General features: G+C 16.3%; 8 protein-coding genes across 8 annotated transcripts; 5 read left to right on the forward strand and 3 right to left on the reverse strand.

The window, feature by feature from the left end:
* Nucleotides 1-3,271: 3,271 nt before the first annotated feature.
* Nucleotides 3,272-3,944, reverse strand: PF3D7_0930900 (NifU-like protein, putative; the record flags this gene model as incomplete). Its single annotated transcript, XM_002808928.1, has 2 exons — nucleotides 3,272-3,420; nucleotides 3,515-3,944. The coding sequence occupies 2 exons, from the start codon at nucleotides 3,942-3,944 to the stop codon at nucleotides 3,272-3,274; spliced, it is 579 nt and encodes a 192-aa protein (XP_002808974.1).
* A 925-nt stretch (nucleotides 3,945-4,869) lies between these two features.
* Nucleotides 4,870-7,605, reverse strand: PF3D7_0931000 (elongation factor Tu, putative; the record flags this gene model as incomplete). Its single annotated transcript, XM_001352140.1, has 1 exon — nucleotides 4,870-7,605. The coding sequence occupies one exon, from the start codon at nucleotides 7,603-7,605 to the stop codon at nucleotides 4,870-4,872; it is 2,736 nt and encodes a 911-aa protein (XP_001352176.1).
* A 3,213-nt stretch (nucleotides 7,606-10,818) lies between these two features.
* PF3D7_0931100 (nucleolar protein Nop52, putative) lies at nucleotides 10,819-13,296 on the forward strand (the record flags this gene model as incomplete). The annotated part of the gene is made up of 1 exon (XM_001352141.1): nucleotides 10,819-13,296. One exon carries the CDS (start codon nucleotides 10,819-10,821, stop codon nucleotides 13,294-13,296), a length of 2,478 nt encoding a protein of 825 aa, XP_001352177.1.
* Nucleotides 13,297-14,552: 1,256 nt separating this feature from the next.
* Nucleotides 14,553-15,242, forward strand: PF3D7_0931200 (selenoprotein; the record flags this gene model as incomplete). Its single annotated transcript, XM_002808929.1, has 1 exon — nucleotides 14,553-15,242. The coding sequence occupies one exon, from the start codon at nucleotides 14,553-14,555 to the stop codon at nucleotides 15,240-15,242; it is 690 nt and encodes a 229-aa protein (XP_002808975.1).
* Nucleotides 15,243-17,030: 1,788 nt separating this feature from the next.
* On the forward strand, nucleotides 17,031-17,948 carry PF3D7_0931300 (conserved Plasmodium protein, unknown function; the record flags this gene model as incomplete). Its single annotated transcript, XM_001352143.1, has 1 exon — nucleotides 17,031-17,948. One exon carries the CDS (start codon nucleotides 17,031-17,033, stop codon nucleotides 17,946-17,948), a length of 918 nt encoding a protein of 305 aa, XP_001352179.1.
* Nucleotides 17,949-19,350: 1,402 nt separating this feature from the next.
* On the forward strand, nucleotides 19,351-20,834 carry PF3D7_0931400 (PUB domain-containing protein, putative; the record flags this gene model as incomplete). Its single annotated transcript, XM_002808930.1, has 4 exons — nucleotides 19,351-19,368; nucleotides 19,513-19,591; nucleotides 19,806-20,549; nucleotides 20,743-20,834. The coding sequence occupies 4 exons, from the start codon at nucleotides 19,351-19,353 to the stop codon at nucleotides 20,832-20,834; spliced, it is 933 nt and encodes a 310-aa protein (XP_002808976.1).
* A 168-nt stretch (nucleotides 20,835-21,002) lies between these two features.
* PF3D7_0931500 (conserved Plasmodium protein, unknown function) lies at nucleotides 21,003-22,019 on the reverse strand (the record flags this gene model as incomplete). Its single annotated transcript, XM_002808931.1, has 3 exons — nucleotides 21,003-21,308; nucleotides 21,439-21,569; nucleotides 21,797-22,019. The coding sequence occupies 3 exons, from the start codon at nucleotides 22,017-22,019 to the stop codon at nucleotides 21,003-21,005; spliced, it is 660 nt and encodes a 219-aa protein (XP_002808977.1).
* Nucleotides 22,020-24,280: 2,261 nt separating this feature from the next.
* On the forward strand, nucleotides 24,281-25,419 carry PF3D7_0931600 (conserved protein, unknown function; the record flags this gene model as incomplete). The annotated part of the gene is made up of 2 exons (XM_001352146.1): nucleotides 24,281-24,379; nucleotides 24,763-25,419. The coding sequence occupies 2 exons, from the start codon at nucleotides 24,281-24,283 to the stop codon at nucleotides 25,417-25,419; spliced, it is 756 nt and encodes a 251-aa protein (XP_001352182.1).
* Nucleotides 25,420-26,004: the final 585 nt, after the last annotated feature.

Raw genomic sequence — 26,004 nt, forward strand, 5'->3', positions numbered from 1 at the left:
TTTATTTTATTTATTTAATTATTTTATTATTTTATTTATTTAATTAATTTATTTTATTTATTTATTTATTTCTTTATTTAATTATCTTATTTAATTAATATATTTATTTATTTTATTAAGTAATGTATTTTTATTATTTATTTAATTAATATATTATTTATATATAATTTATTTATTTAATTAATTATTTATTAATTTTATATATTATTTTATTTATAATAAATTAATTTATATATAATTATTTAACATATTTATTTTATTTTATATTAATTTATTAAAATTATATTATTTAATAAAATTTTTATTATATATTAATTTTATTTAATTATTAAAAATAATTTAAAATAATAATAATAAAATATATTCTTTTAATTAAAATAAATAATATAATAGTATATTTTTAATGTGTAATAATTTTAATATATAATTAATATAATATAATTATAAAAAATATATATTTAATATTAATAAATTAATTTAATATTTAGAAGAATATTACATTTATATATATTTTCTATAAAATAATTAAAATATAATTTTTATTATCAACAAATGATTTATATATATATATTATATATATGTGTGTGTATTTTAAATTATAATACTTTTTTAATTTTATATATATAAATAAGAAAATTTTACGAGAAACATATTTTTTAGTTTTATAATTGTAATACTATTGTCTTTTCTATGAAATATATATTATATATTTAGAAAAAATAATAATAACTTATGTTTGTGCATAAAAATTTGAGATTTATAAAATAAGTGAGGTATATTTTATTAATGTACCTTTGTCAATTTTTATTGTATTATTTAGAATTTATGTACATGTTCTTTTAGTTCTAAAAATTATAAGAATGAAAATGTATATATAATTTTTAATAAGTGTGTTAAGATACTTTATAATACCTTCTAATACATAAAAAATACATTTACACTTCTATTTTTATGAATTCTTATAATATTATGTTATAAGCAAAACAATATATTAATAATATATTTATGATAAGAGAAATTATTAAAATCTTCACTCCAATTCAAAACAGCGTAGAAGGAATTAATTAAAATTAGCATTTTCTGTTCTATATAAACGTAATTTATAAATTTATTCTTAACTATAATAAACAAAATGTAAACACAAGAATGCTTAAATATATGATTACATGTATATATTTGAATACTTAAAACATTAAAAGAACAAAATATATTAATCTTTAAAAAAATAGAAAAATGCATATAATTCTATAAATAATTAGAATATATTTTTTTTAACAATATATATATATTTATTATGTTTCAAAATACTACAAGGACTATTATTTTATCATTTATCTAAATTTCAATTTCTGTTGTACACTTTTTAATAGTAAATGATGTTAGATATATTTTTTTTTAATAAAAAATTGCGTATAAGAAATTTAAATTATTTTACCTTTAATAAAGTTATTCTATTTCTTTGAAATAATTTATATATAGAAAACTTTTTTTTATATTTTTTTTCATGTTTAAAAACTTTCTTAATTATTAAATTTTACGTGTACATTCCTCAATAAATGAGTATTTTATTAGAATTTATCTAAATATATTTTTCTTGATACTGTAAAATTCATTATTTTACTTTTTCATATTTGATTCGATACACATTTCGTGTAAATTTACTTTAATCAGAAAATATTTTTTTCTACATTTCATATGCATAGTTCTATGTGTACAGTTTGAAAATGTTTTTTATTTTTATAAGGTATACTTTTTGTATTGTGTAAAATATTCATGGAAATATTTTTGTTCTTTTTATTCATTTTTTTTTCATATTTCGAAAACTACTACAAGCCCCTCATTGTTCAATTGTTTTTTTTTTTAATTTGTATTCCTTTTCTTTGAAGTTTTTATATTTATAGATTCCATATAAAAATGAAATATTATTCACATTTATTTATGTAAATATTTAATATTTTGAACATTTCCAAAAATTTCAATGGAGAAGTATATTAATTTTTTAGTGACATATAATTTTTTTTATATTTTATATTTTTTTAAAAAACAAATAAAAACAGAATGATAGTTATATGTTGATATTTTATGTTTTTTAACAGACAATTTTTATTATTGTAATTTCTTATCTATACGTTTATAATATATATGTTGTTTAATCATATAAAAAAAAAAATCATATTTTTTCAAAATATTTAAAATATAAAATACAATATGTATCCCACAGTTTGTATTATTAGAAAAATCTTAAAAAAAGTAAAGTAAAAATACAGTTGTATAATATAACAATATGTTATTTTAAGGTATATATTAAATAGTCTTTCTTGTTTTTCACAACTATTATATAATATGTAGAATTTATATTTCATTTAAAAATGATAATATTAATAGTTTGCAAAATTATAAATGTTATATATATTTCTTATGAAAAGTAAAAAAAATAAAAGGAAAAATTGAAAAACAAATGTGATCAATATTATTTAAGAATGTTGTCTTTTTTGAAAAAGGTAAAATGACAAATATATAAATAATATATAATTTAAGTAATAAAAACAAATAAAAAGAAACTAATGAAAATTAGGAGAAATAAATTATATAAACAAAAATAATATAATATTGGATTATACATTTAGTTAGTATGAATATATATTTTTTATTACATAAAAAATATTTGGTTGCATTTTGTATATATATATGCATTCACAAAAAAAAAAAAAAAAAAAAAACATATATATATATATATATATATATATTATGTGAAGTAAATGCCAATTTAAACTATGTATTACTTTTAATGATTATTTTTTTATTTTTTACTGTATTTTAATGTATCTTGGGCAATACATAATGTTATATAAAATATGTTATTACAACATACTATTATTGAATATTTTATATATATATCTTGTTACAGAAAGGTGAATTTTGTTTCTATAATGAAGTATTTTATTAAGAAATTAAAATATGAGAAGAAATACTACACATTTTAGAAATTATTATAATAACATTTCTGTGTATTTAAGAACATAATGTAAGGACAATATGATTCCTTTTGTAATATCTTCAAATGTAGAGATATATTATGCGGTATATTCAATATTTATATTTTCCTTCTTTTTTTAAATATTTATTATATGTCTATAATGATATGATAAATAAATTTTTTTTTTTTTTTTTTTTATAAATTAATAAAATTCCCTTTTACATCTAATCAAATAATATTTTTTCCAAATTATATATATATGTATGTTATTAAAATTTTTTTTTTTTTTCTTATTTAAAGAATTATGCCATCTTTTGAAACATTTTTTATCTCTTTAATTTCAGATATATAATATGTTAACATATTTTTTATCATATACTGTAAGGTTACTTCACTTTGTGCACATGTAACACAAGCTCCTTCTAACTGTACGTAAACTATACCTAAGAAGTTAAAAAAATTAAATAATACATAAATAATTACATAATGATAAATTGGTAATATATAATATGTAAAATATATGATATTATGTTTTACCTTTATCTACATCAAAACAAATAAATTTAATATCTCCACCATCATTTAGAATTATTGGTCTTACTCTTTTTTCTATTAATAATTTTATACTGCTTATAATTTCCATGATATCTTCATTGTCTTTATATATTTTTTCATTTTTAATTTTTTCCAATACAGGAATAATGTGATCTTCATTAGTACTCTTATTGTCTACATTTTTTTCAAAAATGTCAATGAATTTGTTTATTTCATTTATATAATTTATATAATCAGAATTATTTATTATCGAAAAAAACCTTTGGTTTGTACTTTGTTTTGTCACTATATATTTATTTAGCGCTTTTGTTATGTAATTTGAAAATTTCACATTTTTATAAATATTAAAGTGAAAAGTCCGCATCATGCATAAAGAGTGTCTATACGAAAAAGCATTTTTAAAATGAATCATCTTTTTTTTTTTTTTTATATTATATAGAAATGCAAATAAATAATTATCAATAAAAATTTCTTAAAAAATAAAAAGATATCATTTTTTAAATTTTATATTTCTCTTTTTTTTTTTTTTATTTTTTTTTTTAAATTATTTTAAAAATTCACAAATGTAATAAAAATTTTATGAAAGAAAAAAAAAGGGACCATAACTTAAAAAAAATATTTTTTAAAATATTATCTATATATATATATATATATATGTATATATAATTTTTTGTATAAAAATTTTGAGAATGTTTCCTTACAAACCTAGTGAAATTGAATTACCTGCTTATGAATGGGATAAATTAATTCATGAAAGAATAAATGAACTAAAGAAAGAACATGATATAAATACGAAGGTAGAAAAGAACATATTATATTTTTTAGTATATTAAATAAACATTATAAAGTTTTATAAAAATAATAAACGTTTCATTTGATATTAAAAAAAAAAAAAAAAAAAAAATTTACAATATATATATTTATATCATGTGTTAATAAATATGTGTATAATATTTTAATATATTCATTTATACATATATGTGAGATTTTTAACACATAATTTAAAAAATGATTTTTGAAATATGTATATGTTATATAAATATAAGTATATAATTTTGTTATATTACGTTTAAATTTAAAAAGTTTACCTACTATTATATATATATATATATATATATATTTTTTTTTTTTTTTTTTCATATATATATATATATATATATATATATTACAACATACAGATTTTTTGTTGTGATAATAAAAATGAGAAAGAAAATATTGGAAAATTGACAAGTTCTTATAAATTACGTAATAATATAAAAATGATTTGTTGGTTAATGAAGTATAATAATACCACATAATTATGATATCTTGTATTTATTTTATTAATTTTTTTGTGTTCATGATTTTGTTAATATTAATCCACTGGCAATTATTTGATTTTCTTCAGATAAAATAAAACGAGACAATGGTGAAATGGTAAAAAAAAGAAAATCGTAAATATTAAAAAATGGTGTATCTAAAGAAATAAAATATTTGAATTCCTCTCTGAAATATTGTGCACAAATGAGAGAATTATTATTAACTTGTATTTCTATAATACCTATATCATGACTACGTAAACATTTTTTATTATCAATTTTTTCATAAAATGTAAAATTATTATTATCACTATTTTTGTTAAAACTTTTTTGATAATTTTCAATATCTGTTATATTTTTATTATCAGCAAACTTTAATTTATTTGATGAGATTGACAAATGATCAGAATTTGAACTAACATTTTTTTTATAAAGAGAAAAAATATTTGTAACGGTTACACTGTGTGCAAAATTTAAAGAATAAAAAAGATATTGTCTACCTATAATAAGTGGAATTCGTATTTCATTTAATTTTATTAATACTTTAAATTTGTTACAAGGGATGACATGAAAATTATTATTATGTATTGTATTAAAAGATAAGTTACATTTTTCTTTATTTTCTTTATTTGTTTTATTTTCTTTATTATCTTTATTTTCTTTATTTGTTTTATTTTCTTTATTTTGTTGTTCTTCCTCGTTTTCTAAGGTTTCGCTATTTATTAAAACACAACCATTATTTATTTTGTTATCATCAATTTTAAGGTACACATTATCAATGATATCATTAGTTATATTTAAGTGTTCATTTTGGAGGGAGCAATATTTGGCTAGTTCAGATATATTTTCAATGGTATTTAAAAGAAAAAAATTGTTTTGGTCCAAGTTATTTTTATGTTTTATAATATTTGAAGATGATATATTATAATTTTGTTCTTTACATGTATTTGATTTATTTCCTTCTTTATGTTCATTTTTATTATTTAAAATTGTTAGATTTTTTAATTGTGGAAGAAGGATGTTTTTCATAATATTAATTATATTCGGTGTATTTGCTATAAGAATGGAAAAATAATCAATATTTATAAATTTATAAAAGATATCATTTTTTGCTTCAATTTTTTTTATGGTGACATTTTCTTTCCATGGTAATAAAGTATAAGCTATACCTTTTGTTTTTAGATAACCATGTAATATTTTAATAGTAGCTTTTATCATATTATTTGATTGTGTAAAATCTTGAACTACTCCTACAGAATGATTAACTTCATTTGTTACATTTTTGATTGAATTGAGTTGATTTGTTTCCTTATCAAAATCAAAAAAGATATTATTTGCAAAAAATAAATGATTGTTATTTTTAACAAAATTATAATAGGAATTTAAAGGGAAAGAATCCTTTTTTTGTTCGTCTAAAATTTGTTCACATACTTTAAAGAAAAATAAATCTTTTTTTATATTCATAAATTTAATTTGGTTATATAAACATAGATAATTGTTGAATAATGGTATGTGTTCATTTTGTTCAAAGTTTACAATATTTTTATTTTTATATGCTGAAACCGGTGTAAATAATAAATTTCTTTGTAATAACGTTTGTATGTTTTTATTTTGTAGACATTTTTTATGTACATGAAAATTATGATTAAAAAGAAATTCATAAATACTATCATTTTTAGGACATTCAAAATATGATTTAATAATAGAACATATATGTTGAAACACTTTTATATCATAATCAAACAAATCTAATTTGTTGATTACTATAATAACATTATTAATTCCTACAGATTTTAAAATACATACATTTCTATATGTTTCATCGTTCTTTTTATTATATATATTATTTCCATCAACTACTAATATAGCACAATCTGCATAAAAACTACATGTATGTAAATTATTTACTAATTCATTATGACCAGGTGTATCAAATATATTTATTTTTTTAATACATATAACATCATCATGTATGACTTTCCTTTTATAAAAATCTTCAAATATATTTTTATTAACATAAATATTTTTATTTGTATATTTTCCTATATTTTGTTTCTCTTGTTCATCATTATTATAATCATTTTCATTTCTTATAATATCATATGCTAACTTTATATCATCTTTGGTATAATATATATAAAATTCTTTTCTTTTATTAAAAAGAGTTATGTTTCTTTCTCTTTCATCTTCTTCTTCGTCTAATATATATGTATATTTCGCACTTTCCCTGACATGTTCATACTTCTTTATGGTTTGTTCAGAAACATAATTTAAATTATAAAGTAAAGCACCTATTAGTGTAGATTTACCAGCATCAATATGTCCTAATACAAGTACATTTAATGTGTTCAGCATTATATATTTATTGTTGTCTTTAATATTTTGTAGTGTGATAATATTTTCTTTTTTTTTTATTATATCGTTTGTGGCATTGTTAATATTTTCTTTTTTTTTTATTGGATCATTTGTGACATTGTTAATATTTTCTTTTTTTTTTATTGTATCATTTGTGATTTTGTTAATATTTTCTTTTTTTTTTATTGCATCATTTGTGATTTTGTTAATATTTTCTTTTTTTTTTATTGGATCATTTTTGACATTGTTATTATTTTCCTTCTTTTTATTACTACCCTTTTCTTGTTTTATATTAGCAGTTTTTTTCTTTTCTTTAAAATCAAATTCGCAATATTCTTTTTCATCATAATTATCATAATCTTCGAAATCATCATCATAATCGTCGTATAGTAAACTTTTCCCTCTTCTTTTATTACTCATTTGTTTATCTTAATATTCCAATATTAAATATAAATAAATAAATAAATAAATATATATATATATATATATATATATATGTATATATATATATTTTTTTTTTTTTTTTTTAGTGAGGCTATTTTTTATCATTCAAGTGTTTTTTATAAAGTGCAATATAAAAACAAAATGGTAGTTATTACAAATATTAAAATGTGCTCAAACAAATTGTGAAACACACATATATATATATATATATATATATGAATTACATATGGAACCTTATAAATGTGTTGAATACATATATATGTACATATTCTATGGTTAGAAAATTTTATATTCTCATAATGAATAAATTAATAAGAACATATATTGTCATATATATATCACAGAAAGTTTTTAAAATATTAGAATATATACGATCTTAATTTTTTTTTTTTTTTTTTTTTTTGGAAGCTTTATATAATTAAAAGAAAACCTTTGAACAAAATTAAAAATAAATCAATAATATATATATATATATATATATTGAAGAATTATTAGTTTTGTAATATATCAAAAAATATTAAAAGAAAAAATTTGGAATATCATGAAGGATTTGTTGAATTTTATTTTATTTTATTTTATTTTATAATAATGGGAAAATATGTTGTCTTCAAAAAATAAAAAAAAATAAAATAACACTTATGTTTTATTTTCATATGGTTTTGAAATAAATCATAAGCACTGATATGACAATAAATAATTCTTCATAAAAGAAAAAAATTGTTATATATCATCTTTTAAAAATATAAACTACACATATGTATATATATATATATATATATATATATATATATATTTAACAAATTTTTAATTTTTTTTTTTTTTTTTTTTTTTTTTTTTTTTTGTTTGCTTAATATATATCTTTGATACATATAATATTGTCAAATATTAAAAGCACCATAAAATAAATAAATATATTTTTAAACACGATATATTATCATTACAAAAAAAAAATATATATATATATTTTTTTTTTTTTCTATGATATGTAAAAATATGACAATAATATTATACACATATATATTTATTAAATATATTGTTATATATATATTATTATTTATACATATGTATTTTTCATTTTAAACATTATATATATGTGAAGATGAGAGAATGGACAAAAAATTAAAACAACAAAAAAAAAAAGAAAAAAAAAAAAAAAAAAAAAATATATCTTATTTCATTCTTGAAGTACGTGAAAAATGAAAACATATAAATAAATAAATAAATATATATATATATATATATATACATATATTTATATGTTCAATGTTTTATTATTTTATTCAAGATATATAATACAATATATATATATATATATATATATATGGTGAAGATTTTTTCTTTCTTCTAATATATATAAAACCATATTTTTTATATCAAAAAAATGACGGTGTTATAATAAAAAATATATACGTAATAAATTAAAAAATATTACATTATATATATATATATATATATATATATATATAATAAATACAAATAATTATATAAGAAATTATATTTAATTGTTACTATATATAATATGGTTACTAATTTTTGTAATTCACATATGAATAAATATATATCTATATATTATATATATATATATATTTATATATATAGTTTTTTTTTTTTTTTTTTTTTTTTTTTTTTTTTTATACATTTCACTTTTCCTACCTTACTATTTATACATAACCTTGAGTTTTAAGTTCTATAAAATAATTTTCCAATAAGTTTGAAAATATGATCATTTTTTTTTTTTTTTCTTTGTTCCTATATATATTCTTATATATCTTAATTAAATATTATTTTAAAATATGCTTATATATATTATATTATTTTTTCTTTTTTTTTTTTTGTTATGTTTTATATTTTTAAAAAGCTTTTTCTGCTTCTTTTTTTTTTTTTAAAATAAAAAATATATATTTGTTTTAAATTATCATTGGTTTTTTTAAAATTTTTTAAAAAAAATATATATATATAATATAATATTATATATCTATATATATATATATATATATAACCTACGTTTAAAAAAAATTCCTCTGTAATGTATCTATGTTCATAAAATTTATTATATATACATAAAAAAAAAAATATATATATATAATATATATATAGAGATATATATATATATATTATATATTATATATGTAAATAGTTTATATTATATTTAAAAAAAAAAAAAAAAATTCAAAAACTATATTTATACATATATAATATATATATATATATAATATTTTGTTTTTGTATATAAATAATATATAATAATTATATTTTATATTTATATAAATATAATTTTTTAAGTTTTTTTATTTTTTTTATTTTTTTTATTTATTTTATTTATTTTTTACATTTATAAAAAAAAATATTGTTTTCTTCAATTATTTATTTTTTAAATATAAATAAATATAACATATAATAATAAATACAATTTTTTTCCAAGATGAAAATAACAAAATATTTCAATATTTATAGATCGGATGATACATGTTGAAAATAAGAAGAAAATATCAAAAAAAAATAAAAAAAATAAATAAGATAAAAAAAAATATAGATGAAAGAAAGAAAAAGTAAGAAAATATTAAGAAAATAAATAAGCAAAAAAAAAAAAGTTATATTTTTTATTTTAATGAAATAGAAAATATAAAATGATAAAAAAACAGAAAGAGGGAATGATTTTATATCTTTTTAATATATTACAAAATTGTATAAAATAATTAAATTATATAAAAGCAGAGAAAAAAACAAAATTTTTTTATTATTTTATTTATTTATCTTATTATTTTTTAAAGGTTATATATATATAAATTGTTACAATTTGTATGGACTTTTTTTTTTTTTTTTTTTTTTTTCTTCCCCATAAATATATATTATATATATTATATATATATATATTAAGTCCTTTTGTTTATGCTTTTATTTGTTCATAAGGACATGGAACAAATAAATATATAGAACAAGGGAAAGAAAAGGAAAAATCATAAAAAAATAATAAAATATAAGATAATATATAAAAAAAATAATAAAATATATACATATAAACAATCAAAAAAAAGTACAACAATAATAAAATATATACATATAAACAATCAAAAAAAAAAAGTACAACAATAATAAAATATATACATATATAAACAATCAAAATAAAAAATACAACAATAATAAAATATATACATATAAACAATCAAAAAAAAAAAAAAAAAATACAGAATGAATAATGTCAAACGTGCTAACAAGTCCGAAATCGAGAAAATTTTTGTGGAGTTATGTCACGTGGAAAAGGAAAATCGAGATAAAGGGATTGATATCCTTTATGATTATATAACTAAGAATAGGAAATGTTTAAATGAACATAAGATAACATATATATGTAAAGGTTTATTTTATTATTATTGGTTATGTTATTCAATGGAAGAACAGAAGAAGTGTTCTTTGAAAATATGTAGATTAATTCATAAATTTAATAGTAAGAATAATAAAAAGAAAAAGAATGTTTTTCTTTTTGTACAATGTTTTTTACAAGTTATGTCAAATAAGTATGATAATTTAGATATTCATCGATTAAATAAATATTTATTTTTATTTAGAGTGTTCCAAGCAGAAATATTAATGTTTTTTCATATAAATGCTTGGAATAATTTGTATCTAAAGAAATATAATAAGATATTTTTACAATATTTTGATGATACTAGCGAACTATATTATAATTATATTGATACATTTATAAAAGAATTTTTGGGAAATGAATATTTTTTAAAATCCAAAAAACAAGAACAACGAAATTATAATACCAAACAATTTTTATTATTGATCGATCCTTTCTTTAAAATTATTTGTATGACAGATCAAAAATATGTTATGGATCTTATTAACAAAAAAGTTTTCCTTCTCATCAAAAAAATGAAACATATTAAAAAAAAATTATTAAAAAAAAAAATTATGAAATATATACATAAATGTAAAGTAAAATATGGATTAAAAATTCTCAAAAATTTTTATGATGTAATTAATTCGTCTTCTTCAAAAAAAAATAAAAAGGAAAAAGGAAAAGATAATAAAGGAAAAGAAAAAGAGAAAAAAGTTCCAATCTTTTTGGAAAATTTCCAAACAGCATTTCATACTACAGATGAATCAAATACTATGACTACTCCCTCCCAGCTAAAAGAAAATGGTAACATTAAAAATATAGACGAACAAAAAGAAATACATTTATTAAACCATACAAATGTACTTAATAATGACAACAAATTGTTGAAAAATGAAGATATGTTAACAAATAATGATAAAGTCAACTTTTCTAATGATGTCCAACTTAATAATGAATGTGTAAAAGATGACGAAATTCAAAATAAAAAAAAAAAAAAAAAAAAGGAGATCACCCTTTTGGATATATTAACCAAAGGAGGGAAAAAAAGAAAAGCGAGTCATGACCAATTCGTTTTGCAAAAAAAAAATAAAAAGAATGAAAATGGAAATGAAAATGAAAATGAAAAACATTTAATAAATGGTACATTAAACGAGAGTGATGATAAGGATGAAGATGATGAAGATGATGATGAAGAAGATGATGAAGAAGATGATGATGAAGAAGATGATGAAGAAGATGATGATGAAGAAGATGATGAAGAAGATGATGATGAAGAAGATGATAATGATGATGATAATGATGATGACAATAATAATAATAATGATAATAATAATGATAATAATAATGATAATAATAATGATAATAATAATAATAATAATAATAATAATAATGATAATAATAATAATAATAATAATAATAATAATAATAATAATAATAATGATGATAATAATAATAATAATAATGATGATAATAATAACGATGGTGTTAATACATGTACTAGCGAATTGCTGATCGGAGAAATGGAAAAGAATGCCGAAAAAAAAAAGAAAAATATAAATAAAAAAATTTCCATTTTTGAAAAAAGACATGATGATGAACATAATTTTAATGCGATAAATAATATGCAAAAAAAATCTAATGAAAATAATAATAATCATGCTGTTTTAAAAAATGATCAAGAAAAAATACCATTGTATTTTACGAATGGTTCATTAAATTCGTCTCATGTAGAAAATTCCTTAAAAGAAGATGAAAATATAAATGAAAAAAAAAAAAAAAAGAAAAAAAAAAAAACAAAAAATGTATATATCGAAAGTAATAATGAATATAATCAAAACGATGAAAAGGTGGAAAACATTTCATCGGAATTTATAAAAAATGAAACACAAGAAATTAATGGGAAGGCAAACTTAATAAATGGAAAAAAGAAAAATGTTATAAATAATGAAAATGTGCTTCTTACACTGAACACTTTTGATATAAAGAAAAAAAATAAGGACACAATCACATTATCAAAAAAAAAACAAAAAATAAATAAAGAAAATAAGAAAAAATTATTGCAAAATAAACTAAAACAAAAAAAAAAAAAACATCATAATGTAGGAAAGAATTCTGTAAAAGATATATGTGAAAAAAATAATGTTGTAAGGAAAACCATTTTAAAAAAAGGGAAATCAAAATCTACTGTAACAAAAAAAGTACATTTCAATTTAAAGAGGAATACAATTGAATACATTCCACGTAATAAAAGGAAAAATATTAATTCATACTTACTTATGAATAATTTTAGAAATTTTTTAAATATACCTTCATTTGTATAATGAACGGAAAAATATATATAAATATATATATCATGTTATTGTTTATAAGAACTACATAAATGTGTATATATATATATATATATATATATATATATGTATACATAATTTTTATTTTTTTCTCATAAAAATTTTTATATTTCTATATATTTATATGTTATTCTTTGTTATTTTGTATTTAAAATTTTTGTTATTTTATTTTATTTTATTTTTTATTTTAATTTTTTTTTTTTTTTTTTTTTTTTTTCTTTTTTTAATAATTTAAATAAATTTATTCAATACTTAATTTTTATGTATCCTTAATATATATACTCCATTATAATCTCTTATTTTTTATTTTATTATATTTTTTTTTTTTTTTTTTATTTGAAAAATTTAACCTTAAAAATAAATAAATTAAAACAAAATTAGTAAAAGCTTTAATCGCTTTTTTAAAAAGGTATTTTTTTTTTTTTTTTTTTGTAATATAATATAATATAATAATAAGAATAAAAAAAAAAAAGGAAAGTTTAATTTTATATTTAAATATATTTTTGTTGTATGTTGTATATTATATAATTTGAAATGAAAGAACAGCACACATATATATTATATATAATAATATATGTATAATATTTTAGAAATAAGTATTAATAATATACAATATATTATATATATATATATATATATATATATATATATATAATAAATAATGCATGAGGAATAAATAAATACATTATTATATAAATACAACAAATAACCCAAAGGAAATATTGGAAGTAATATCTTTATTTTATTTTTACCTTTTTTATTATTTTTTTTGTAAAAATTATATTTATTATATTTTAATTTATGTTTTAGAAAGGAATATTATAATAATATATATGGAAAAATACAGTAACAAGGTTTTTCATTTAGTATATTTATATATATATATATATATATATATATATATATATTATATATATATACATTATTATATATATATTTGTAATATTACAAATTTAAGTTATTATCATATATATATTTATATAATACAATACCGAAATATTTTATTAATATTTATAATAATACAAAAGTGTATGAAAAATTGTATTTATAGGGAATTATTATTATTATTTTATTATTATATTATTATTATATTATTATTATTTTATTATTATATTATTATTATTTTATTATTATTTTTTTTTTTTTTTTTTTTTGTGAAAGAAATATGATGAAAGAAATATTTGTTTAGAATTTAATTTTTTTTTTTTTTTTTTTAATTAAGAGGAAAAATGAAAGCTTATTACGTGGTGATAATTTTGAAGGTTGTTTTATTACTTTTTTTTAGTTATGATTTTATATTTTTAAAGAATGAAGATAATATAATTAAGGGGAAAGGAAGTTCTTTTTTAAAAAGTAGTTATGAGCTTTTATTTGTTCAGAAAGATGTATTACTACCACATATAAAAAAGAATAATCAGATATCTATTTTTTTGTGTAGATCCTGACAATCTCAGTATATAATAAATAAGATAAAAAATTATTTTGATATATTAAATAAGGGTAGAGAGACAGAAATATATTTTGAAAATAATAATTATATTGTTGATAATGATCAAAAATATATTTTATTTTTAATGAGTATTCAACCCCCATTATTTTTCACATTAATTTGTTATTTTATACTTTTTATTTTTATATTAATTGCACTTAATATATATTTACCAAAACACTGTGAATTTTTTATTCCATCATTTTTATTAAATAACACAAAATTTATTGAGACATTTGAAAAAATGAGAAAAAAAAAAATCATAGTTAGTTCTATTATGTTTTTAGCTTACAATATTATATACTCTATACTATGTAATACAAATGAAATTCATGTATATCAAAATAAAAATCTAATTTATAAAGATTATTTTAATGAGTATTTTTTCATTCAGACGTTAAGGACAAATCTGAAAAATATTCATAAATAAAGCATAATATGGAGCACACATATGAAATGGACATCAAATATGAATATATATATGTATATATATATTTATATATTTATGTATTTATTTATTTATTTATTTATTTATTTATTTTTTATATTTACGTGTAAGTGATAAATTTTATAAATGATGAAAATGTTTCAAACCATTATGTGGCAGACATTTTTTGAGAAATCAAAATTTATCATTTTACATATAATGAGAAGATATAATATATAGGGGGTAATTCTTTTTTTTTTTTTTTTTTTAAGAATTTTCAATTAATAAGAACTATAATGATTAATATAGAGTTATATTATATTACAATTTAATTATTTTTCTTCATTTGTAAATAGCTTGAAAAATTATTTCAAAAGAAAAGAATATATTTACACATAAAAGTGATATACATTTAAAATTATATATATATATATATATATATATATATATATTTATTTATATATATTTTTTTTTTTTTTTTCCGTGTTTTTATATTTTATTAATTGTGTAAATACATTTATTTATATACTTTTTAAATGTATTTTAACTTTTTGAAACAATTCACATTAGAACTTTATCATTCTTTTTAAGAAACTTAAAATCGATCAGGTCGTTCATGTTAACTTTTTTTTTTTTTTTTCTTCTTTTTTTATTATAAATAAAGTTATTTTAAATGTAGTACACAAAAGAAATATTAACATTGGTTCAAATGAAAGGAAAAAAAAAAAAGAGCTACATAATTTATTCATTAAACATTATAAAAGAAAATGATTAATTCAATATTATCATAATTTCAATTCTGTTTTTATAATTCTTAAAAATAAAATAACAATTTCTGATTTTATTTTAAAAAAGCCTGCACAAGTCAGGTAAATTTAAAAAAGTAAAAATAAATAATAAAATTATATATGTTATATGGATGTATTCTAAAGCATATAATAAATAAAATGTTAACATATATATATATATATAATATACACATTTTTAATATTTTTTAAAAACATAACATTATATTACTCGTTTGCAAGTATTTTATTCTTCATGTTCGTAAATCATAAAAAATTGCATACGTGTATATTTATGTAAGCACATATTGAATTATATGATTTAATTCTGGAATGGTGCTAAATCTTAAGAATTATCCTTATAAAGAAAAAATAAAATTATACATATATATATATATATATATAATAAACAAATTAACAAATGCACGAATATAAGAATGAATAAACAAAGGGATGATATAAGAATACTTAATTTTTCCGGGAAAAAAAATAAGGACTTTTAAAAATACGAAAAATGCATAAGATGACGATATTTTCCAATATAATTTTCCTTCCATGTATTACATGCATGCAGTTTTTAAAATATTTAAGGAGCTCTATATTTCCTTGATACAAAAATTTACCTGAACATGTTTTTATGTAACATAAGGAAATTAATTTAAAAAAAAAAAAAAAAATATATATATATATATATAAATTTATAATTGTAAATATTATTTAACAATGAAAATATTTTTATTTATTTTATAATTTTATTATTTAATAAATTTATTTTTATTTTATTTTATATATTTCACAAAGTATCAACATTTGATTTGTTCTCTTTTTATACAATATAACATATATATATATATATATATATGTATATATTTTTTTTTTTTTTTTGAATAATTTCAAAGTAAGATATAAATATACTATATAATAATAATATATCATTCTATTATAAGAATATATTTAACTATTTAAAAAAAAAAAAAAAATGAAATTAACATTATACTTATTTTTTATGCTTTCCATAGCAAGTACCTTCGGATCTTATTTTTTTAGTTCTTGTTCAGTAGATTATTTGAATAATGAAAGTGCAAACAAATTTTCTTCATCTGATGAAAAGATAAATTTTAGGAGAAAAAGAAATGTATCATCTTCATCAAAGGATGATAAAATCAATATTAATAATGACCATGATAAAATTTTAAATGAAAGTGATGATTCACATGATATTAACAAAAATTTAGATAATTTGGAATATGCAACACAAAATAATAATAAAGGAAATATATATGAAGAAGAACATATAGGGATCAATAATGAAAAAGAAAAAAACATTGATCATCATCAAGAAGTTCAAAGTAAAGATTCACATGACAATCAAAATGAACATGAACAAAATTATATGAAATCTAATGAGAATACACTTCCAAATGATCATGAGAAATCGAATGAGAATGCACTTCCAAATGATCATGAGAAATCGAATGAGAATGCACTTCCAAATGATCATGAGAAATCGAATGAGAATGCACTTCCATATGATAATATGAAATTAGATAAAGATGAATATCCTAATCCACCTATAAAATCTCATGAACAAGATTGTTGTTCTGATAAAAGTTTTGATGAATGTGCAAGAAAAAAAGAATTGGAACTTAATAATAATAAAAAAAATTATGACATATATAATGAAAATGCAGAAGAATCCAATAATTATAGCAGCCCATATAATGAAAAAAAATATAGACTAATAGGAGATTTTTCAAGATATATGTCTGTTACAATAAATGAAAAAAAAGGTGGTCTTCATAATAATTGTACAACTGTATTAGTAGATGTTGATTTATTTCCTAACGTTTCAGAAAATTATTTATCAAAAATGTTTGATTATTTAACAAATTTTAAAGATGAGGAAATAAACAAAAATGAATAAATAAATAAAAAAAAAAAAAAAAAAAAAAAAAAAAAAACATATATATATATATATATATATGTATGTATGCCAATTTACAAATTTGAAAAAAAAAATATATTTTACATTTTTTTTTTTTTTAAGTTTTATAGAAAATTATATTTTTCTTTCACTTGAAAAGCAAATAATTTATTATTTACCTTATTTCTTAGAAATGTCATTTTTTCTTTTTCATTGTAATTTGTTCAGTAAAAATATGTTATGTTTTTATTATATATAACTTATTTACTGTGATGTAAATAAATAAATATATATATATATATTTATTTATATATATTTATATATTTATTTATTTAATTATAATTTGTATACTTCAAAAAAAAAAAAAAAAAAAAAAAAAAACGAACAAAGGAACAATTAAAATAAATTAGTAACATTTGATAGGTTCATCAAACACTATATTTGGTGTAGCATTTAATATATATATATATTTTTTTATAAATTATAAAGAAAAAAAAAATATATACTAGACAAATAACTGCTTTTTTATTATATTCTGAATTGTGACTATGTAATAAAAAAATTCTATGAATTTTCTTTTTTCATATAAAATAAAGAATGTTCAGGTTCAAATATAAATATATATATATATATATATATATATATATATATATTTAAAGATGTATTTATCTAAGCACATTATATAATATAATATAAATAATATTCTTTATATATATATATATATATATATATATATATTTTTAAATAATAAAAGATGCATATATATTATATGTGCCAAAAAAAAAAAAAAAAATATAATATATATAATATATATAATTAAATAATGGAGTAACATTATGTAATTATATGGGATATGTTAAATGTTATGATTATAATATAAACGATTATGTATATATATAATATATATTGCATGATATTATACAGAAAAAATAATAAAATATAATAAAAAATGACCTGACCTAATTATTATATAATCCTTATTTGAATTTTTTAGGTGTAATTTGTATTCATTTTATAATAATATTTTTGAATTTGTTGAGGTAAAAGGCATAACAATATTTTAAAAATTTAAATAGTTTCCTTTTAAATAAATAAGTACATATACATATATATTTTTATTTTTATTTACATATAATATATTTTTTTAATTATTAATTCATTTTTTTTTTTTTTTTTTTTTTTTTTTTTTGTAATTTAATTTTTCAATACCATATAATTCTTCAATTTTGTATTTATTTTTTTCCGAAAAAAAAAAAAAAAATAAAAATAATAATAATAATAATAAAAAATATATAGAATATATAATAGGGATTAATCAACTGTTCATTAAGATTTATAATATGAAATATTAAGTAAAAACCAAAGTGAACATATCAGAAGAAAAATATTGAAAAATAGCACAATGGATGAAGAGAATAAGGTAACGAAAAAATATATAGGAAAATTATAAGCATATATATAATATATATATATATATATATATATTTACATATACATGTTTCCACATTTCCATATGAACACACGTTCATATTATTTTTATTTTTTATTCTGTTGAAAATTTTAGTTAGTTGAACAGCTAGTTGAGATGGGATATTCAAAAGAAATTAGTCAGAAGGTTATCCAAAAGAGTGGGGCAAAAACAAGTAAAAAAAAAAAAAAAAAAATATATATATATATATATATATATATAATATAATATAACATATTGTTATGATAAAAAAAGTGTTTCCACGTGGAGACATTTTTATATGCGTTATGTATATTTTTACTTCTTATATATGTATACATTTATTTATTTATTTATATATTTATATTTATTTATTTATATATGTGTGTATTATTTTATTTTGATATTAGTTGAGGATGCTATAAGCTGGATAGAACTTCTAGATGAAACCGAAAATATGACCGATGAAGAATTAAAGGATGTTAACACAAAGGACGAAGAAAAAGGAGACAGCTTTAAAAATAAAGAAAAACTAAAATCAGAAAATGATATGGATGAAAATAATATTACAAGTTGTGAAAAAATGAGTAAGTTAAGCCCTGAGGAAGCTCAGAAAAAAGCCTTAGAATTACAAAAGAAAATTCGAGAAAAGAAATTATTAAAAGAAAAAGAAGAAGAATTAGAAAAAGAGAAAAAAAGAATCGCTATGACTAAAGAAATGCAAAAAAGAAAAGAACAATTAGAAGAATATGAAAGAAAAAAATATATTGAATCTTTAGAAAGAGAAAAAAATGAACATAAAAAAGAAAAAGAAAAACAACTAGAATTATTAAAAAGAGAATATGAAGCCAAATTTGGTATTGAATATAAAATAGGTAATGAAAAAAAAAAATTACAAGATCTAACAGAAAATGAAAAAAGAGATGAAATTGCTATTTTATTTAATAATCTAAAAAAAAATTATAAAGATACGAAAAAACAAGAATTACTTGCATCCTTAAATATTCTAAGAACGTATTTCTCCAATATTTATGATAATATCTTGGAAAAAAAATATCAAAAAATTAAAAAAGAAAACAAAATCTTTGTTGAAAAAATTAAGATTTTTGAAGAAATGCTCCACATCTTTTTATTAGTTGGATTTGAAGATACGGGTAAAATGGGAAAATTTTTAAATTAAAATAAACTTAAAGAATATGTATAAATTAATGTATGCACAAATATATATTCAACATTGTACATTGAACAATATATATATATATATATATATATATATATATATATACATACATTTTGTTGTTTCTTTTTATTTTTCTTTTTTTTTTTTCTTTTTTTTTTTTTTTTTAGGTGACTTTTATGTTATAAAAAATTATCCAAATACTTATCTTCTTTCGTCGGCTATAAAATATATAGATTTAATTAAGAAAACGTTAAGTTAATATAAAAAAAGGAATATAAAACAACGGGTGTACAAAAAAATAAATAATAAAAAAAAATATATATAAAATTAAAAAATGTAATATATAATATATGATAAATAACATACAAAAGGTATACCCTTTTAATTTATTATTATTATTATTATTATTGTTATTATTTTTATATATTTATATTTGTGCTTCCTTATTTTTATGCCCCTTCACATTCCAATGAAATGTCGTATTTAACGGCGTATAAACCCAAGACACTAATAAAACACGAGTGATAAAATGAAAAAAATAAATACTTTCACTTTGAAAAAAAAAATATATTTTGGAATATAATTTAAAATAAATATATAATAATTCTTTTTTATTCTTATAATCAAAAGAATTATATGCTTCTGACAAACAAATATTCATATCTTTTTTAAATTGAATAACTTTTTTATACGTCAAATATTTTAAATTCCTGATATCCGTTATATTATTCCTCTGTAAAATATGTACATATATAAATAAATAAATAAATAAATAAATATATATATATATATATATATATATATATATATATATATATGTATATGCATATAATTTTTTGTTTATATATTTTTTTTTTCCTTACAATAAACAGGCAATTTAATTTCCTCTTTATATGTAGAAATTTGTAATTATGTAAAAAAAAAATTGCTCTTTTTAAATAATAAAAAGAAGCATACTTTCTACTAAGCAATTTATCTTCATAATTATCTTTACCTACAAAAAAAAGGAAAAAGGAAAAAAAACATAAATAAAATAAAATAAAAATAAAATAAAATAAAAATAAAATAAAATAAAAATAAAATAAAATAAAATAAAAATAAAATAAAAATAAAAATAAAAGAGATATTAACATATAAATAAATAAATAAATACATAAATATATATATATATATATATATATATATTTTTTTTTTATTTTTTTTTTTTTTTTTTCCCCTTACCAGTGTTGTACTTTATAAGCTTATAAATATTTTCTTGTAAAGAATTATTTTTGTCTAGTATTTGTTTACAATGATTTATTATTTTTTCGTTATTCAGAAATGTGGAGTATTTATTTTGAAGTTTTTTTAAAACATACTGTATCCAAGTTACACATATAATAAGAATAAAAAATGTGTAAAATAATGTATAGGTATCTGTATTAATTAGGTATAAGATATTCATTAGTAAATACTTTTTTATTTTTTTAATAAAAAAAAAAGTCAATAAAGAATAAAACAAATTATTTATGACATTAAACTAATAACAAAATTAAACATATATACCCACAAGGATATGCATACATATATATATATATATATATATAAATATATATTTTAATATATATATGTTTTAATATATATATATATATATATATATATAATTATCATATAAGCATATCTTTAAAACAAAATACAATAAAACAATAAAATGACAATAATCATACATGTTATAATTTCCATATCATTTTAAAATATATATATATATATATATATATTAAAATTGACAAAAAAATATATTAAAAAAAAAGGGATTAAACAATATGAAAAAAAAAAAAAAAAAAAATCCAACACATTTTATATCATTATGAATATATTTTAATTAAAATAATAAATTCCATGTACTTTCATTTTTAACATTTATTCTTTTCATTTTGACTATAATAGTTTTGTTCTGTTTTCTTTATACAAATTATTAAATTATATATATATGTATATATAATATATAATATATATTATATCATTTTTATGTACATTTTTTTTTTTTTTTATTATTTAAATAAATAAATATAAATATATAAAATAAATAAATAAATATATATATATATATATAATATAATGATTACTTGGTATCCGTATATTATGCGCTTTATATTATTTAATATGAAGAACATACATAAAAAATATTATATTATATATATATATTATATATATATATAAAAATATATATATATTATATATATACATTTTATATTATGCCCAATTCGTACATCTTTCAACAAAAAAACAAAACAAAAATATTCTTTTTCTTATCCCATTTATATATCACATATAATTATACATCATTTCATCATTTATATATTTAAAAATTTTCGAATTTTAATTTTAAAAAATTTTTATATACATATATTAATTAAATTTGAAGAAAGATTATTTAGCTTATTCTGTTCCTTAACTTATTTTTTTATTTTTTATTTTTTTTTATTTCATTTTATTCTGTTTCATTTTATTATTATTTTATTATTATTTTTTTTTTTTTTTGTCTTCCCCTTGTTTATATATATTATTATATGATAAATAAAAGAATAATAAATATTACATATATGTAAACTGAAAAGGAAAGATTTAGAACTTTTAGGGGAAAAAAAAAAAAAAGTATTATTTAATTATCATTCACAAGAAAACGTATAAATTGAATTTATATATATATATATATATATATATATATTTATAATATATTAACATTATATGAAGAATTTATCTTTTTAATGATTAATGTATCTTCATTTCATTTCTTTTCTTTTTTTTTCTTTTCTTTTTTTTTCCCCCTTTCCCCATTTTCCATTATATTTGGAAAATATCACAATTATATTATATATATATGTATATATAGCTACATATTAATATTGAAAATAATAAGTAAATAAAAATATATATATGTATATATTAAAATATGTATATTTTTATATGTATTATTTCATATTATTTTTATCTTTTACCATTTCAAAATATTCATTTATATTTTTTGTTAAAAAGGAGAATTTAAAAATCGTCATTATTTAATATGAAATAAAAAAATTCTATTTGTTTAATTTGTGTAGCTAGCCATTTTGTAATTTAGAAAATTATTTTGTTCATATAAAGTTTTAAAAAATTGTAATTTTTTTTTTTTTTTTTTTATAAACATAACTCATATAAATATAAAATAAATGTATAATTATATTTATCTACAATATGTATTATTATAATATTTATTATTTCTTTATTTATATATTTATTATTATTTTTATATATTTATTATAATTTTTATATATTTATTTTATTTTTTTCTTTTTTTGTGTGTACGCGTGTGCACATTTTTTTTTTTTTTCTTTTCTTTCTTTTTTTATATTCTCTTGGTTTTATAAAAAAAAAATAAATAAAAATACAAGAATATTAATAAAAATTACAATCGTTTGGTTAATAATTTATTTTTATTCATTTATAAGAATTTTCATAAAAGGGGGGAAAAAAAAAAAAATAACAAAATTTTTATAACAGGATAAATATATATAAATATATATATATATTATATACATAAGTGTTCTCTTAGTTTATTTTTTATTTGTCTAATTTTATTTGAAAAAATTAAGATAGATTTAATACTATTTAAAAATTAAATATTTCTTTAAGTAGTTTATATCTACCACTTATTATATATATATATATTTTAAATCACTTAAAAAAATGGAGAAAACCACAGAACAAGATGATTTCATATTCGATTCTTATGAAGAATATTTAAAAAAAAAAATCACGCCAACTGATTTATATTATATAGAAGATGTAATCATATAAAAAAAAAAAAAAAAAATTTTAGGCAAAATATTTATAGCATTCTTTAAAAAAGAAAAACAAATAATTAAAATTTATTATTGTATTTTGAAGTTTTTTTTTTTTTTTGTGCATATTAGATATATAATTTAAAAGGGTTCAATTTTTAAAAGGGTTCAATTTTTAAAAGGGTTCAATTTAAAAGGGTTCAATTTAAAAGGGTTTCATTTAAAAGGGTTTCATTTAAAAGGGTTTCATTTAAAAAGATTTCATTTATAACGGTTTAATTTAATATGGTCTCATTTTATATGGTCTTCTTCAATATTTTTTATTTATTTTATTTTATTTTATTTATTCATTCATTCATTTTAATTTATTTTTTTTTTTTTCACAAGGAAGAGTTGATCTTCGAAATATTTTCTTTGGGCTTAAAAAGCCGAGGAGTTTTAAGCAAAGAAGATTTCTATAGTACTCATTATCAAAAGAAAAAAAAAAATGAAAAAAATATTATAAAAGAAGAAAAAGTAAATAATATAATATATGATATAAATTTACTTTATAATAATTCCAAAGGCTTTTTTTTTAATTTAAATTATCATTTACATTTTTGTCAAGAAAAGAAAATTAGTACCATTTTGTTCATACGGTATATTAGTAAAAAGAAATCAGAAATCAGCTCTTATATAGACATTAATAATAAAAAAATTGCAGAAAAAATAAATAAGAAGAAATATATATATGCAAGTAAAAAAGATTTATCTTATTATAATTGGCATAATAATTATGTCTGTACAAACAATAGTGAAAATTATGAAATCATTATAAATAAAAAAATTGGTTTAATTTTTAAACATATCCATTCAAATACATATTTCATTTTAAATTCTCAAAAGGAATTGAAAATAAAATTAAGTGATAATATATATAAGCAAAATATAATCATGAATTCTAATCCGAACGAAGAGTTCATAAATTTATCTGAGGATATAAAAAAAATGGAAATTAAAGATCCTAATTATTTGCAGTGTATATTGTATACTCTACATTTGTAAAAATTGGGTAACACCTCATACTAGCGTCTTTATAAATATATATATATATATATATATATATAAATATATATACATATATATATGTGTATATTTATTTATTTATTTTTATTCCAGTTCGTCTACCAATTTTTGAACTGCTTTATTTTTTATCATACATTTATTATATATAGACATATTGTTTTATCACAATTTTTGCACGAAAAATAGAACAAACAAATAATCCTGTCTCTATAAAAAAATTAAATATATATATTAATAAATATTTCTAAGTATTTTTTTTTTTATTTATTTATTTTTTTTTTTCTGAACAAGCAAGGGAAAAAAAAAAAATATATATATATAATAAAAGCTAGTTTGTTCATATATAAAAATAATAAAAAAAAAAAATTTATATATGTAATATTACAAGGTCTTTTCATTCATAGATGTTTAATAAAAAAATTTTGTAAATTGATATTTTGATAGGATAAATAAATAAATAAAAAATATATATATATATATATATATATATATATATGTAAGTTAATATTTATTATTCCTATATTCTGAGAAAAAAGATTTATAACAATAAGAAATTAGATTTTC

Source organism: Plasmodium falciparum (assembly GCF_000002765.6).
Source record: "Plasmodium falciparum 3D7 genome assembly, chromosome: 9".
In the NCBI taxonomy this organism is placed as follows: domain Eukaryota; phylum Apicomplexa; class Aconoidasida; order Haemosporida; family Plasmodiidae; genus Plasmodium; species Plasmodium falciparum.